The following is a 17,064-nucleotide window of genomic DNA, read 5'->3' on the forward strand; positions in this document are numbered from 1 at the left end:
ATCAGGAGGAAAAAATGAACCTTTAGGTTGAAGAAAGTATTTTAATATATGACATTAATCTATTTGTCTTTGTAGCAATGCTGTAAATCATAAAATACAATTTCCAATAATTTCTTTATGGAGAAAAGGGCCCACAGCCCCAGTGATGAAAGTGCTAAGGATGTACAAGAGGCTGAAAGGCCTGTCAGGGGTCAAGGTCAAGGCAAGAGGACTCTTGCATGGCGGTCAATCCCCACCAACCAAACTTCCCTTTGCCCTGCCAGACAAATGACTAGAGGTGAGGTTGTAGTTACCGTGGTGGTGCACCAGCTACCGTTTATTGAATGCTTATTATGTGCTTACATTGTGCTAAGCACATCCAGATGAACGATCTCATTCCACCTCCCCAGTAAATGTATAAAGAAGGTCCTAATATCTGTGTTTCACCAGCAAAGAAATCTGTCTCAATGAGACCGACTTGCCCATGTTCACAGAAGACCAAGGGTATGGCCAGCAAAGGCCAACCCATGGCCCCATGTGAAGGCAGCATGACCTAGTGGGTTATAACACACCTCCTTCATTAAATTATTTCAGGATTAAATGACAGTGTGACTGCGAAGCCCTGAGAGGGCCTAGCTGTTGAGATTTTTATGATTATAATGAGGCACTGCAGGATTTGAACCTAAGTCACCGTATCTCCAAGGCCACAGGGCTCTCCCAGCCTCCTGCCTGGGGCTCCTGCTACCCCAGATGACCTGCTCCTGCCTGTAGACTGAGATGGACACATGGAAGAGTGAGGGACGCCGTGCCTGGGCTCCAGGACATGTTGACAGCCCAGGGAATCGGCTGGCGTGACACCCATACACATGGAGCAAGACTGCCGAGGTTCAGACCCGGATGCACTGTGCTTGTTCCGGGGTCCACATCACGTGCACCTCTGTCTTCCCTCCTCAGATAACCTGTGGGCTCCTAGGACAGGGACCACACCCAGTGGTTTCATGTCCCAAGGTGCCTTTCACAGTCCTCAGCCCATAGACAATTCAATCAGTTCCTGTTGGCTGACTGTCTACATTGACCATCTGCTCTGTATTTTGTCTTTGGGGACTTTAGACTCTTCCCAGTTTCTCAAATTCCCCCCACCCTTTTTTTTTTCCACTGCTTCTCTGCATCCTCCCAAGGCAGCTCAAATTCCACATGGTTCTGCTCGTAAGGGTGGCTCCATGCTTCCTTCCTTCCTCTGCTGGGAATAACCTATCGGAGAACACAGTTTAGGAGGTTCTGAACCTTTTATTTTGGGACATTGGACAGCTCCATAGAGAGACTTGTGGGAATCAACCCCTTCACTGCCGTGGGTGTGGCTGGGGAAGCCAATCCAAAACCCGGACCTGGGAGGGGGCCCTGTGGCGAAGCCCCGTGGGGCTTCCTCTTTCCCATCTGTCTGGGGCCATCATAAAGGGGCCAGTGAGCCTTGAATGTGGTCTGGGCATCGAGCAAGGCGTCCCAAACCCAGCCGAGACAGACGGGCCCCTGCCCCTTTCCTTCAGGGGGTCCTAGTTCAGACATGCCGACCAGAAACCCCCCGGTGTGCGGGGCCAGCCCTGCTGCAGGGCAGCAGATCAGAGTGGAAGCCATCTGCAGATGGTCATTCTCAGTCAGAGGGTGCCTGGGGCTCTCCTCCCTGACAGAGGCCTGGAGATACCTTCCACCCAGGGGGCAGAAGACTTGCTGCTGACAGATTTGCTCAGAGCTAAGAAAAAGGAAATGTGGCCGAGGCTCATGGTGACCGGCTTCCGGGGTAGTTTTTGTTTTGTTCTCTTGAACCATGTGAGTTCAGAAGGTGCAGACCTGCTTGAGCTTGGCGAATATGGGGTCTGGCAGAAAAGTAGAGAAAGCCTGTGGCAAGTAAAGAGAAAAGTAAAGTCATAGAGAAACGTTTGGAACGTTCTTAGCGCTGTTTTCAACCCGTCGTCGCTGCTGCAGCTCAGACAAGCCCAGCTCTGCTCCGAGAGCCCCCATCCCCACACCCAGTTCTCTGAAATAGAAGAGGAAGCAGTGATGAAAGAAACGACCTGTCATATCTTCTATGTAAAACCTTACTTGCTGCAGAAGGGCCTTAGAGCTTCTCTGGATGAGGAAATGAAGGCCCCGGGAGGAGAAGAAGTCTCCAGAGGTCACAGGTCATTTGATGGTCTTGTGTTTATTCTCACCCAGAAGCTGCAAAGAGCTGAGCCGTGGGCTGGCTTCCAGCCCAAACCCACAGCCCCTCCACAGCCCACACCTTCTGCCCCTTGGGGTGTAGGTCAGTGTGAGGTCCTCCCGGACCTCACTGGTGTCCGCGCTGGGCTCTGGGCTGGGAATCACCCTCCCTGGTCCACCTTACCTCCTCCCTGCCACACAATCAACACAATCTGACGCATCCTTGGAGGTCAGCCCAGGGCTCTGCTGAGCCCTGTGGGGGATGCAAAGGAAGCATAATTATCAGATATCATGTCTGACTCCCTCCAAGGAGCATCTCGCTGGGGAGATGGGATTCACATGGGTGAGACAATAATTAAACAATAAAAAGCAGCATTTAATTAGACGCTAAATGTAGCCATATGGGCTGTGAAGGCATCTCCATAGGTCCTTGCCGTGGCGGAGGTAATATTAGCAGGCAGCGACAGAGGTCCATGGCCCGTGGAGATTTGCAGCTTTGCTGCGACAGAGATCTAAGGCTTTGAGTCCATGAAATGGTGTCTGGGAGTGAGTCCCTGAGCCAGTGAGTGAACCTGGTTGCCCACCTGCATCCTGTCCCGTCCAGCTTGTTGCCTCCTCTTTGGGGAAGGGAGGAGAGAAAGCAGAACTCCAATGAAGTGATAAAGCCTTCACCTTCTTGTGAAAAGTGTCCATTAAGTGCGAGTGAAGTTACCAAGCACCCACCCGCTGGTGATGGGAGGCAGGACACAGGAAACATCTGATTCTCGACCCAAGTGTGGTATCAGGAAAAAGGCAGGGACCAGTGCAAGCCTGCATATATCTTTCTCCATCTGGAAATTAAGATGTCAGGGATCTAAGAGGGTAGGAGAGCAGAGAATGAGGGGATTGTTGTGGGCCAGAGAAATTTCATTGGGAAACGACACCGAGAAGACGGAAGGAACTAGGGGAGATGGAGGCTATGTATTCTAGGCAGAGAGACTGCACAAACAACAGTGTAGAGCAGAGATGGGCCCATGGGCCAGAGTCATAAATAAATAAATTTTTATCAAAACACAGCCATGCTCCTCCTTTGGCTGCCCTCTGCTGCGATGGCAGTTAAACAGCTGTAGTGGAGGCTGGATCGCATGCAAAGCCTGATACATTTGCTGCCTGGCCCTTTACAGGAAAAGTTTCCCAACCATTCATGTAGAGAAAGTAATGAACAAACCCTGTGGCACGTGGGCCAACCCAGGGGAAGTGCTCAAGGAAAGTGAGAAATGAGGCTGGCTCACAGGAGGAGGACTTTGTACGCCTGGAGTGACAGTCACAGTTCATGCCTTTGGATGGGTTCGATCGTTTCCCAAATACCCGTTATCTCATTTGGCTGTACCTTGGCATCCATCCTATGAAACAATAAAGGGATTTTTAGAGATGAGGACACTGAGGCTTAACGATATTATCTGACTCTTTCAAGATCACTTAGTAGTGGGAGTCAGAACCCAAGCACAAGTTCATTCTGCAGGTGGTGCCTGAGCCTCCACTGTGTGCCAAGCTGGGGCTGGGCTCTGCGACTCCCTGGTGGCCAAGACAGGCGCAGGTGCTTCCCTCCCAGAACTCAGTCCACACTGAAACCCAAGACTCTGCACTGAGATCCTTAGCAGAAAGTAAGACCTTTTCTCCCCCTGAAGGTAATGGGAGACCAGCTAAGGTTCTTAAGCAAGCATTAATTATCTCTTTCATGCTTCAGGACCACCGGGCATAGAGAAGAGATAGAAGGATGGTGTCATTAAGGAGGGTCTGTCTAGTTGGGAAGAAAAACCAAGGTGGATGGTCTCCATGGAAGTTAATATAAGTAGATGCATATTTCAGTGCAGGATAGTACAGTGTTAGCTTTAGATGTAGGTTAGCTGTTAACCTTGCTGGGGCTCAGTCTCCTCATGTGTGAAATGGGTATGATTAAACCATTCCTCATAAATTTGTGATGGGGATGAAATGAGCTAGTATGTGCTAAGGGAGCAGAATGGTGTTTAGTGCACAGTTAGGCAGTAAATGACAGTAAAGGACCATGGCTGTCATCCTTCAGGGCGGGGTGGTCAGAGAGACCTTGCCAGATGAAGGACTTCAGACAGGAAGACAGGAGTCAGATGATGAAAGCCACGGGCAGGAGGAAGAGGCTGACAAGCTTAAAAAGAGGGAGAGTGGAATTTCTGGCAAAAATGAGGTTTGTGTGATTAGGTCCAGAAAAAAATGGACATGAGTGTATCTGATGGTTCTAGCGTGGAGGGGCCCACAGTCTCCTCAGCCCACTGCTCACCCTGGGGGGTCCTGTCATTGCTAAGTGTTTTCGTGGGCTGCCCTGTGCCCAGCTGGGGAGACTGAAAGCCACAGGCTTCACTCAGAGTCTCTTCTTGGCAGCTCACTGGGTCACCTGCCAATGACCCAAATTAAGACTTTACACATGTCATTGATTAGAATGCAGAGTTAACCAGTGTTTGGGGTTTTTTTCTCTTAAAATAAAGTAAAATTCAACTTAGGGCAGATCTGCTGTAAGATAGGTCCTGGACCACAAGAGGTTGGTCCTCTTTATTTGGGTGTCACAGGTATTTTAATTGAAAAATTTGAGGATGACTGTCTGAGCGGGTAATCTGTGCTCTGGCTCCTAGCACGCAGCCCCTTCCCTTGGCTACAGCCGAACAACCCCGAGAGTTAAGCGAGGACACAGCCTTTCCATGGCTTAGCGCATATGAGCACAAACCTACCTTTCACCAGTGCCCTGAATGAGCTGGGTGCTTTGGGATCAGCTCAGCCATCTGCCACCAATGCCAGGGGCTTAATCAGAGCAGGTGCATCCCGTGCCAGGTGCAGCAAGACGTGTAAACGTCCTAGGAGAGACACCTCAGAGCCAGTGCCTGTATCTTTACAGTCGTAACAGAGTGAGTTCCCCATTCTGTCTCCATCTTGGGCCACCCCAGTAGACAAAACTCTGTCTGCCTGGTTTCCAGCTCTGTACCCATAGATGGAGACAAATCCTTCACTTTGAGGACTTGAGAATCTGGCAGGTGAATGGAAATTGGGGTCTTTGACTTATTCTCTGAAGATTACAATATTACTGATCTGTTCACACGCTGGATATTGCCTTTTCGGTAAACCTTTGGGGCAGTGGGTATCTGTGGGTGCCAATGTGTTCACTCTGCAGCTAGATGGGGACCTTTGAGGTCTGAAATTGCTTGGGACGGGTCTGTACTGGGTATTCTCAAACATTGCTGCACACCAGAATCACCTGGGAGTCTTTTTAAAAAAATCCCTATGCCCAGGCTGCGCCCCAGACCAATTAAATTGGAATCTCCAGGGTGGCGCCCAGGCGTTGTGTTTCTAAAGATCCCCCAGATGAGTCCATGTGCAGCCAAGTTGAAGCACCGCTGGTCTAGATTTTCCACCATCTCTCAGATGGGAAAGGAGAGTGAGCTCTCCTGGCTGCCGCTGGCTGGCTAATTGGCTGGCCTGCTTTGGAAGGTAATTCACTCAGTCCATAAGTCAGATCTTGTCTGCCCGATCTGGTGTGGGCAGCAACCTGGGGCGCTGCTGTGCCAGGGTAAGAGCTCCTGGCCCTTGCAGACAGGGTGGTGAGGTCAGGATGGCCATCTCTGCGTCAGTCCTGCAAAGGGTGCCCATGGCCGCTTGCATCACTTCCCTAGGTTTGTGGTGGGAAGGGGAACAGATGGGTTATCTGCTGAAGGAAAAGAGAACAGGAAGAAAAAACCTTCCATTAAGGCAGCTCTGACTCTTGCTGTATTCAAAACCAGGCTGGAACCCTGGCCTTTGAAAGCCAGCACGATCTGCCTTTTCTTACAGCGAAATGGGCGTAGCTCACTTGGAAACTATGAGAGGTCTTCATTGGCTGTTGATTTATTAACCCAGGGACCCTCACAATGGAGCTTCTCATTCTTCATCCCCTGACCCCCCTGAGACCCCACCCCCAGCCCCCACCCATCTGGGTACATCTCTGTGGGATCAGATGTGTTTGCTGCCTCTGGGAGCTTCTAGTCAGAAAGACCAGTATCTGGTTACCATTACTTATGCCCCATCCTGTCTGTCTCTGAAGTAAGTAGGCTGATGCTCCTTAGGAGTTAACAGCTGTCTCATATTCATCTATAAAAAATAATTAAATGATGGAGAGAAAACCCTAGAAGCTCCTGGAATATTTCTCACAATGAGGCTTACACCACTTGCTGCTCAGCTCAGGCAGACAGGAGATGCCCCAGGGGAGTGCTTCCCCTTGGGTGGTCCTTGATGGAAGTGGGGCCCTGTTCCAGAGACTTGAGTGGCCACCAAGAAAAAGGGGGGCCCCTGCATCCTGGCGGCCACCTCCTCCAACCAGAGGTTAGAAGTCCCCCCTTAACATCTTTGCAGGTGACACAGTGTCCCAGGCCCTGAGGTCCCCTGGGCCTGACGCACCGATCACATACATCTTGGATGAACATTTCACAGGCCATGTAATTATAGGCCTTGGGGTGACAGCTGCTCATCCCAGCCCTGCGGCATGGGATTTCAGTGACCATTCACTCTGGGAGTGGCAGGAGCGGCCATCCTAGGGTGGCCACGAGGTGAATTGAGAAGAGTGTGGGCTCCAGACTTCAGTGGACTTAGTTCCAGGCCACACACAGATGCTTACTAGCAGTGGGACCACAGGCATGTTTCTTAACCTCTCTGAGCCTCTGTCTTGTAATTACATACTTGATATGTAAGAGAAGGGATGTGACTGTCCAGCGCTGTTCTGATCAGGATCCTTGAGGACGAGGACAGAGGGCAGCAGACAAGCCAATGGAAGATGCTGTGATGGAAAAAGGATGTCAGCTGGTCTCTGTGCTGAGGGGTGGGTGTGGGAGGCCCCACTAGCTCCCCTCGGCAGTCACAGAGCCTGGCATCTTATCAGAAAGTGGAAGGAGGAAGTGAAGGCATCCTGCTGAGTGTGACATGTTTCCCACGAGCAGGCGTGCGGGAGGTAGGAAGGCCGGGCAGCTCTGCTGTGGGTGACCAGCGTGTTCCGATGGGTGGTGTTGTGATGACTGCGTGGCTGTGAGATTCCCTAACCAAACCAGACACCCACAGGACCGTGCTGGGTGCTGCCGTCAGAGAGGCAGCCCGGAGAACACGGTCTTCCTGCCCTCTGGGCCCGTTCCCTCATTTGCCAAAGGACCATCCTGCCCTGCCCTGGGTCCACCAGACTTCTAAGCCCTGGCAAGTTCTTGGTGGGCTTTGACCGACCTGTTTATTTCCCCAAACTGTAGCTCCGGCACTGCTGGCCGCACAGGGACAGCATGAGGACTAAACAGGGACAGCGGGTGGAAATGGACTCAAGAGAAACCCAGGGAACTGACAGTCAGGTGGAGTTGCTTAGAACCCCAGAACTGTCCCCTGGACTCTCTCCACAGGGTGAAGGCCATCGCCCTCCATCTCCTTGGCTTCATTCTTCCTGACCCTTCCCTGGAGGGGGACGGGGAGGACACCAGGGGAACCTGTGAGAAGGATAAATGGTGATGCCATGGGAAGAACACAGCAGAATGGACCTGGAGTCCCCTTTCGTTCTGCACAGACTGAGCGTAGGGCTTTAGGCACGTTACCAAACTCTTCTTAGTCTCAGTCATCTCACCTGTGAAATGTGGGTAATAAACTCTGTCTCACAGTTTGGGTTCTGGGGATTAAATGAGATAATGCATGCCAAGCACTTGGCCCAGACGAAGTGCTGAGTAGACGCTGGTTGTCCCTTTGCCCCAGGAGAAGAGGTCCATCCCCTCAATTATCAGAGAAGGCTACAGCCTCCTGCCCCCACCAGTTCACGCATTCATTGGATAAATATATATGTGTGTGTATATATGTATGTATACGTACATACGTGTATATGTGTATGTATATGTACGTATGTGTGTGTGTGTATGTATATTATTATTTGCAAAGCGCTGTGACCAGTGACATGGGGCCTGAACTGATATCCATGTGCCCTTGGTCCTCTCGATCTGGGAGAATCGCTGTCATTGCCGTCAGCCTATGCTGGGACCACGTGTCTATTCCTGACTCTCCAGCTCTATCATTACTTCCCTGAGGAGGTGGGCCCTGGCTTACATTTCTTTGCATCTCCCTTAGCATCTAAATGCATCTTTCCGCAGCAGTCCCCCATGAGCAAAATAGCTCTGCTGCTTGGCCAGAGTCATACCCAGTGCCTGTGTGCCAGGCCCTTTCCCACGGGTCTTGCAGCAAGCCTGAGGGATAGGTGTTGCCCCATTTCACAGGTAAGGAGCCTGAGGCCGAGAGCGATGTCAGTTACTTCCCCAGGGGTGGCTGGCTAGGCCGTGGCCCAGCTGGGCTTTGACCTTCGATTGTTTTCAGCCTGAGTCCACGTGATTCCTTTACACCACGTGGGGCTGGGGCTCACTTACGCTTGGTCAGATTGGCCTTTGGGAGGACGTGGCGGTTCCCTTTCTCATCCTGAGAACCAGTGTACACCCACCTTCACATCTTTGTTCCAGAATGTCTGTAAACCCGCAGAGGAGCCGCAGTGCCCGCCACCCACGCTGCAGGAGATCAAGCAGAAGATCGACAGCTACAACACCCGGGAGAACAACTGCCTGGGCATGAAGCTGGTGAGCGCGCGCCCCACCCCGCTCTCCGTCCTGGGGGGCGGGGTGGGGGGTCCTCCCCTCTCCCTTCCCCTCCCCCACTCCCCTCCCCTTCCCCACTCCCCTCCCCTACTCCCTGCACCAGCTCCCTTTCTCCACCCCCCTACTCCTCACCCCCATCCAGTGTGGCTCCCCTGCTTCCCTCTGGATTCTGGGACCACGCTGGAGGTCCCTCCCCTTTCTTGGGGCCTCTGGAGGCCTCAGAGGTTGTGTGAGGCTGAGAGTCCAGGGTGTCAGGGGCCTCCACGTGCTTTAGGCAAATAGAATGGGCTTTAGAATAAGATCCAGATCCAATCTCTGGCTCTTCCCCTTTTTAACTTGTGGCTTTGGGAAACTTTCTTAACCTCTCTGAGCTTAAGTGTAAAATAGAGATAGCAGTGCCCTTTTGTCAAAGCTTTTGTGGGAGCTGTGACTCAGGGCCCTGGAGGTTCCTCCTCCTCCCCTTCTTGGTGGCTGCACAGTTACAGCCTGTGTCCAGGGACACTTCCTTAGATCTCAGAGAGGAGAGGGCACCAACTTTGTGCCAGGTTGGGAAGGGCTGTATTCAGTGGGGAGGGGAGCAGACGGTAGGAGAACCCTGCCCCCTGCTGGTGGCTGGCGGCAACTAGCACTTTGGGGCTTCAGCCAGACTAGGGCGCCAGGAAATCCAGTGGCAGGTGGGCCCAGGTTTAAGTGTTGCAGGCTGCTGGGTTTTGGAAAGAGATGCAGGAGGAAATCCAGTGGGCTGGCTCTCTGAGGACCTTGTTAGAGAGCCTTCCTGTTCCTCCGTGGTTTGGAAGGGCAAATTAGAGAGGCTACTCCAGGCCCTGCCTCCTGGTGTGGGGACTCACCAAAGGCGATCAGCACCTATCTGGTGGCAGGGGGATTTGGGACAGGCAGCCTGAGCCTCTTGGGAGGGAAAGCCATAGTGGCCCCACGTGCAGCTGGATACTGTGGGCCTTCTGCTGGTCCAATGTGGGGGAACAGTGTCTCTGCCCCTCCAGCACTCCCAGGTGAGCAGAGGCAGGAAGGAACTCAGCGAGACAGGTAGGGGGCTGACTAGGGTGGCACTGCCATTAGGAAAAGCCCCTGTGGCCCCTGGGACCTGGGTCTGTGGCCCAGAGTGCAGATAGGATTAAGCAGAACAAACCCGCCCTGACCCCACACTACCTCCCACCCCTGGCAGAGTGAAGACGGCACCTACACGGGTTTCATCAAAGTGCATTTGAAACTTCAGCGGCCGGTGACCGTGCCGGCCGGGATCCGGCCCCAGTCCATCTATGACGCCATCAAGGAAGTGAACCTGGCAGCCACCACGGACAAGCGGACATCCTTCTACCTGCCGCTGGATGCCATCAAGCAGCTGCACATCAGCAGCACCACCACGGTCAGCGAGGTCATCCAGGGGCTGCTCAAGAAGTTCATGGTCGTGGACAATCCCCAGAAGTTTGCACTTTTTAAGCGGATACACAAGGACGGGCAAGGTAGGAGAGAGCGAGCTCCCAACCAGAAACTCCCCTTCCCACCTCTGTGCTCCCCTGCTAGACCCTGCCACACGTGGGCGGGAGGAGTGGGCGTCTCTTGGAACCGCAGTCCAGCCACCCACGTGGCATCGGGTCTGTGGAAGGACCACACGTGGGTCCTGCCCGCCCTTGGTGCCCCTCCCTCCACATGTGACTTCAGGAAACCACACCCTGGGCTCTCACTTCCTAATCTGGTGCATGGGACAGACCCCGCCCTACCAGTCCTGCTAATCTTTTGGGGGATGATGTGAATGGAAACATGCTTCCAACTCCAGCAGACGCCAAAGATAAAGGTGGTTACCCTGTTTATTCTCGTCAGGTTCATGTCATTAGGTTAAAAGGATGACTGCTTTCAGTTAGAAACACCCAGCTCTGCATCTCCAGTTCTGTCCCCACCCATCCTGGGCCCCTGCCCTTCTTTTTCCAAGACCCGCGCCCAACCCCCTGTCTTGGTTTCCAGTATTCTTCCAGAAACTCTCCGTGGCTGACCGCCCCCTCTACCTGCGCCTACTCGCCGGGCCCGACACGGATGTCCTCAGCTTCGTGCTAAAGGAGAATGAAACAGGAGAGGTGGAGGTGGGTCTGGGCCCCTTCACTTGTTGCACAAACCCAGGCTGCAGGGCACACCGGGTGGGCTCAGGGGGGCAATGGTCCTTCACCACCCAGCGTAGGTGGGGGCCACGCGCAGCAGCGCACCAGGAAAATGACTCAAGGGAGTCAAGCCGGGGTGGGGGCCGAGGCTCTGTGTTTAAGGCAGGATGGTAGGCACCCTCGGGGAGCAAGTCAGGGCCTGTGTCTGGCAAGGCCTGTGGAAAGACAGGATTTCATGTGCCTTACTTCTGAAAACTCAGGGTGGAGGGGCACTGAGAAACTCCCTGTGTTCTGGCCCAGGTTCTTTGGCTTCCGGATGGCCTGAGGCCCAGCAAGTCCCATGCCTGGGCTCCACTGGGCACGGGTATTTTTGAGCCATTTGTCTCTCCCTGGTTCTTAAAAATGGACCTCACTCCCCCAAGGGGGTCTCACCAGAGTCTGGTCTGTGGTGTGAAGTCGGGTGAACCAGGCTGGTGCTCCCTGTGGCCTGGGGTACATGGCAGGTGGGGTCACAGAGGAGTGACCACGAGCAGGTGTGTCTCACAGAGTTTGTCACATGGCGTTCAGTGGAGGCCAGGGTGTGGGGAGCAGTCTCGGGGGTCACTGTGGAGATTTGGGGGATCTGGGGGGCAGGGGTCCTGCTTCCACCAGGCAGCTCTGCGTCCACCTGCTTTATATATCGGAGCGTGTGGATGGTTTTGTTTGGGAAAAGTATTCCACTGAGAACGTGTGAACGCTGCCCGCCCCGCAGGAAGGCTCCAGGCCTAGGGGTTTAGAGGCTTGTGTCCTAGTTCTGGGTTTGCTGCTCTGAGCCCTGACTGTGGTTATGCTGTCTCCCTCTGTGCTCTTCCGTGTTCTCATTTATCCAATGTGAGGATTAAACCAGATAACCCTAAAGTTCCTTTGCGCTCTAAGAGCTTAGGAGTTGAAATGCCTGACCCCATGGGTGCCTCAGCTCCTGGGTCAGCCTGAGACAAGTCAGACTTGCCTTCTGTCCAGAGAGGCCAGGTGCCACCGGGCAGGCCCAGGCCCACCAGGCTCTGCAGAGCCGGGCAGGTGACTTACTATCTGCTCTGCCAGCCAAGGGAGGCAGGTACCCTACTTCCATGGAGGACGAGAAAACAGGCTGAGGAGGGTGGAGTTTTGTGCTCAAGGTCACACGGTGGAGTCAGGCTGAAGCCCAGCCTCCCGACTCCCCAGTCCAGCTCTCCTCCAAATGCCACCTGAGGGTCAGCATGTGGGGAGCCTGTCCTGATCACCCCAAAGCAGACAGCTGGAGCGGGTCAACAGAGCCCCGAGCATCACTGTTAAGATCTCAGCTGCTAGAGAGAAATTTAAGGTTATTGATCGTCCAAATTAAAACCTGGCTCATGGACTAGGAACTCTTGGCCGTGAGAGGCCAGGATTTGAAATTTTGCTGCTGGTATGACACGGAAAGCCCAGGCTTTACTCGTCACATCTGCCTAGTCGGCAGTAAACCGTGTGCACGGTGTGTGAAGAAGAGGGTAGCAGGGCCCCCAGGCCGTGCGGCTTCTAACCTGTCTCCTGTTCTCTCTCTCCCCTCACAGTGGGATGCCTTCTCCATCCCCGAGCTCCAGAACTTCGTAACAATCCTGGAAAAAGAGGAGCAGGACAAAATCCAACAAGTGCAAAAGAAGTATGACAAGTTTAGGCAGAAACTGGAGGAGGCCTTAAGAGAGTCCCAGGGCAAACCTGGCTAACCCGTCTGGCCTCCTCTTCTCCTGATGCCCATGGATGTATTTGTATTATTAATTATTATTTTGCAACAGACACTTTTTCTCAGGAGCCCTCTGGTGGGTGCATTTGTGCCTGCCCAGCAGTTCCAGATGTGGCATGAAATCTCTGATGAACATGTGTGTGTGGGGTTGGGGCCTGCCTGCCGCCACGCCGCGCCCCTTCGCACACGGCCCAGGAGCAGTGCTTGTGTGAAAGAACCACTGCGTCCTCTCGCCCGCCGTCTGCAAGCCTTTCACAAACCACACAGTTGCCTCTCTCATAACCAAACTGGAACCCTTCGCACCAGCCGGCAAAGGAACAAAAAAAAAAAGGTTTTAGAGAGAGATGTTCTTCCTCTGGCTTTCCTTCTTCAATTTCTCTCGTTTGCCATCCACAGTACCTTTATTTATGAGTCAAAAATTGTAGCATATTTCTTTAGCAAGTCTGAGCTAAAACCCTGAAAGCAGGATAATGCTCATAAAAGGACTGTCCCCCATTGTCCCCAGGTGCCCGTTGTTCATGCTTAAGGGAAGGTCATAAAGCCACTGGCCCCAGATGCTCAGGTTAGGACCCCCAAAGCTGAGGTTGCCTGAGAGATTTCCAGAGAAGCTGCAGCTGGCCCTGGCCCTGATCGCCCAAGAGTCGCACATGTAAACCCAAAGGCATGTATATATCTGTGTATGTGTGGTCCTCAGCCACATCTTTGTCGACAACTGTTTGTTTCTAAGTTACAGCCTTGAATTTAACATTGCCATCATCCTTGTGTGTTTCCACCAAAGGGAAACCAGCCATTTACCATTTTTAATGTCTGCTGAGTACAGAAAACAGGCAGTCGAAGTCAAAAAGCGTTGGAGATAAACATGTCCAAGCTGTCTGCAGCCTTCCCCGGCTGGAGAGCCGGGGAGGCCTGGCTGCCTTGGTTTCCCCCTTGGCCTCCAGCACTGCCTCTCTCCTCCCACTGGGACTCTAGGATCTCCAGGTGCTTCCAGATGAGCTGCCTTGACTACAGTGGGGGGGAACCTCCAACTCAGCCAACTTGAAGTCCTTTGTGTTCAAAACATGGCCAGCCCGTGCGTTGTGCTCAGTGAGCCCGTGGGGCTGGCCTCCCGCTGACCTCAGTGCCTTTTTGTTTTCAGAGAGGGACCAGGAGCAGGGCACGTTTGCTTGAAGCTCTGCTGCTGGCTTGCACCTGCCAGGAAGTGGACCGCGGCAGTGTGGGAGACAGGACCAGGAGAGCCGTCCCTCCAAGTGGGGGACGAGGGTCGCAGGCCTCCTGAGGTCCAGCCGCCTGGACAGGGCGGATCAGGTTCCCAACTCTACATTTGTCCTGCCTCCTTGTTTAGGTTCAGCTTAAACTAGCCAAACAGTTGCAGCCAGGACTGCAGACACACTCCAGTGCAGAGGGAGCTTGCAGCAAATAGCCAGGACTGCAGGGACACCCCAGTGCAGAGGGAGCAGGACTTTCAAAGCAGGGCCGGTTTTCCGATCCAGCCTCTGAGAGACCATTTCTTTGCTGTCCTCTGCCTTCCCAAGTCCCTCTTGGGTTGGTTGGAGCCCACGCTTCTTCGCGTAGCCTCAGGAGTTCCCTCCCTGACCCTCGCTGAATCCACACTGCCCCTGATCCCAGAAGGAACGCAGACCCCTTGTCATATAAGCTGTTAAGTCTTCAGAGCTGCAAGAACAGCACAAGCTAGGCAGCTGAAAAATACTTTTTACATCATAAAAACCCTGGTTATCTGCCATCTCCTGCTCAGCCTTATCACTTCCCTCCCTTAAAAAAAAACCTCTCTCCCCGCTGTATATTGACGGGGGTGGGCGAGAGTCCCCTCTCCTTCACGCTGCATGTCTTTAACATTAGTGGACGCACGGCTCCTGCTGCAACCGCTGTGAATGCTGCTGAGAACCTCCCTCTGATGGGGCGGCTATTTTATTTTTGAGAAGGAAAGAAGTCATGTACATATATACATAAAGGCATATTGCTGTATATAAAGAGATGGGGTGTTTATGAAATATGAAAATTATGAGAAAATTGAGACTTTATCTAAAGCACACTTAGACCAGGACCCAGGCTGAGGTCCAAGTGTAGTATGTAGGAAGTGTCCCCTCCGTCCTGGGCGGGCGGGACTGCTGGCAGTGCCTTCTATGGTTGTGTTGGCCAGTGTGTAAGTGTTCTGAGGATATTTTCTTTTTAAATGTCTTTCTTATATGGGTTTAAGAAAAAAAAGTAATAAAAGCTTGTAAAAATGATTCAGACTGGAGACATCTTTGAATTGGGAGCTGGGGGTGGGGGACAGAGGAACGCACACACTTCTTAGCAGAATCAGATTTTCCTTTTGCCAACAAATGGAGAAATGAAGGCTACTGTTCAAATAATCTTGAGAAAACTGTCCAAAGGCCTGAGCCGGGGGATGCTGCCCAGGTGCCTGGCTGTACCCCCAGAGAGTGGGCGAGGAAAGGGGACTTACTCCAAAAAGAGTACTTACTCAGGAAAGAGGAGGGGCTTTCTGGAGCTACGGGTGATTAAACACCAGGACAGGCTACTGAGTTAAGCAATGCCTCTTCTATTTCTGGAATGATTTAAAAAATCAGATAGGAATGAGTCTTTGAAAGTTTAAGATCATCTCACCTGGAGGAAGAGGGTTAGATTAGATGACTAACAGTCCTTTCACTTTAGCTCTGACTTCCATCAAAGGAACGTCTCAGTAATCATGGCAATAACCACATAAAAATTCTTAAAAAGAAACTCTCGCCTGCCTTCCAGTATTGATCACACACAGCACAATGAATGGGGGTCCTCAGAGCTCATCCAGTCCGCTCCCCACCTCCCTCCAGCAGAGCAACACCCCACCCAGTAGACATTCTTGAACGTGTCCAGGAACGGGGCACGTCTGTAACACTTGTTCACCTAGACCTCCAAGAAGTGCATCTTTCGACAATTTCACCAAAACCAGAAATGAACGAGTTTCTGCTTTCCACTGAAACTCACTAGATTACAGTGTAGGGTTAAGTTCAAAGCCATAAATTCGACCTTCACATAGATTATTTGGCTTGGCACACAGGAAAAAGAGTCCCTCGCACAGCCTAACTCCCCTGCCTTCGGACACGCCCCTGTGGTATTCACGAGGAGGAAGGGGAAGATGCGTCAATGCAGATGTGTCACCGTGACTGGAAAAACCATTCAAAACACAGGTCTTGACAGCACTGTGTCACAGCAGAATTCTGGGTCAAACCACAGTGAACAGTGGATGTCTGCTTTCCACTCAGCCCCACCACGTACCGACCGGCTCGGTGTCTTTAGCAGGGATTAACAAGGCAAGAACACAACCTCTAGGAGCCTCCAATCCCTCCAAGACTTTCATGTTCGTGAAAGAAGTTTATAAAGTACATTATCTGTATTCACGTGAGGACCATATTTCATGACTACTGTGCACACTGTACTCCCACAGATCAAACTCTGTCCAAAGGTTCTGTTGTGACAGAATCTCGTTTGGGGTCAATCTCTAGAAATCCCTTTCTCAGTTCCGCATGCTCATGCCAACAGAGAGAAGACTGATAAAATTAAGGAGTTTACTTACAGCAAGTCACTAGTGAAAAGGCCTATAACCCAGGGCCTAATAACAAAAGACAGGGGTCTCTCACACACATTTTCATTCTCATTCCTTTCTTCCTTTCCAAGCCCCAGGTGGGGAATTTGTGAATATTGTGGATACTTTGACATTTTTCTTATCTTGGCTTAAAAAAAAAAGTGAGATGAGAAAGGAAGAAAAAAAAAAGGAAGTGAAGGGTAATTGTTTTTTGATGGTAGAACGCTCCACCTTCCTATCATACAAGGAGAGCTCTGGTCCTGGAAGTGACTTCCATGAACTGGGCAGGGACCCCTGCAGGGGCTCTGAACCGCTCCGGCATCAAGTGATCCCGCTGTAATTGGACAAAAGCTGGTAAGCTCTTTTAGGAAAATGATCATACAAAATCTTTCACCACTTCATTTCACACCATTTCAGAGAAGTTCGTGGACCCTCTGAAGATCAACTGATGACCCCTTCCAGCAGCCCCCAGGCAAAGAAGTTTGAAGCTAAAGAAAGCATTTGTTGGCTGAGACTCTTCACTGTAGCTAAGCCATCACCTTGCAGCCACATCACAACTTCCGGCTGTCGGTGGCAGTGCACCAACGTTGGGGAGGAACCACTGTTGTACAGAAATCCATGTCCTGATGTGCTGTTTCTTATTTCTGTCCAGCCTAAATTTTGTTGCAACCTAGGGCCAACCCTCCCTTCTTTTGCCTTGATGGATGACATATAAATACCCACATAAGTAGCCCTTCAGAGATGCGAAGGAATGATTTTTGCACTAGAAGGCTAATTAGGTAGTAAGAACAGACGAGCAGGAGGCTGTTGAATATTCGGCAG

The 17,064-nt window shown here is 52.1% G+C and overlaps 1 protein-coding gene across 2 annotated transcripts in view; it reads left to right on the top strand.

The window, feature by feature from the left end:
* The window catches only part of RASSF5 (Ras association domain family member 5), a 68,846-nt gene extending 53,941 nt beyond the window's left edge, over window positions 1–14,905 (top strand). For both annotated transcript variants that reach the window (XM_031438690.2, XM_064477125.1), the window contains 4 exons: window positions 8,679–8,792; window positions 9,994–10,291; window positions 10,791–10,906; window positions 12,490–14,905. In XM_031438690.2, the coding sequence (XP_031294550.2) occupies window positions 8,679–8,792; window positions 9,994–10,291; window positions 10,791–10,906; window positions 12,490–12,642 (681 nt within the window). In that variant the 3' untranslated portion in view covers window positions 12,643–14,905. The remainder of the gene's footprint in view (window positions 1–8,678; window positions 8,793–9,993; window positions 10,292–10,790; window positions 10,907–12,489) is intronic.
* The last annotated feature ends 2,159 nt before the right edge of the window (window positions 14,906–17,064 follow it).

The sequence above is a fragment of the Camelus dromedarius genome, chromosome 21 (genome assembly GCF_036321535.1).
Source record: "Camelus dromedarius isolate mCamDro1 chromosome 21, mCamDro1.pat, whole genome shotgun sequence".
NCBI lineage: Eukaryota > Metazoa > Chordata > Mammalia > Artiodactyla > Camelidae > Camelus > Camelus dromedarius.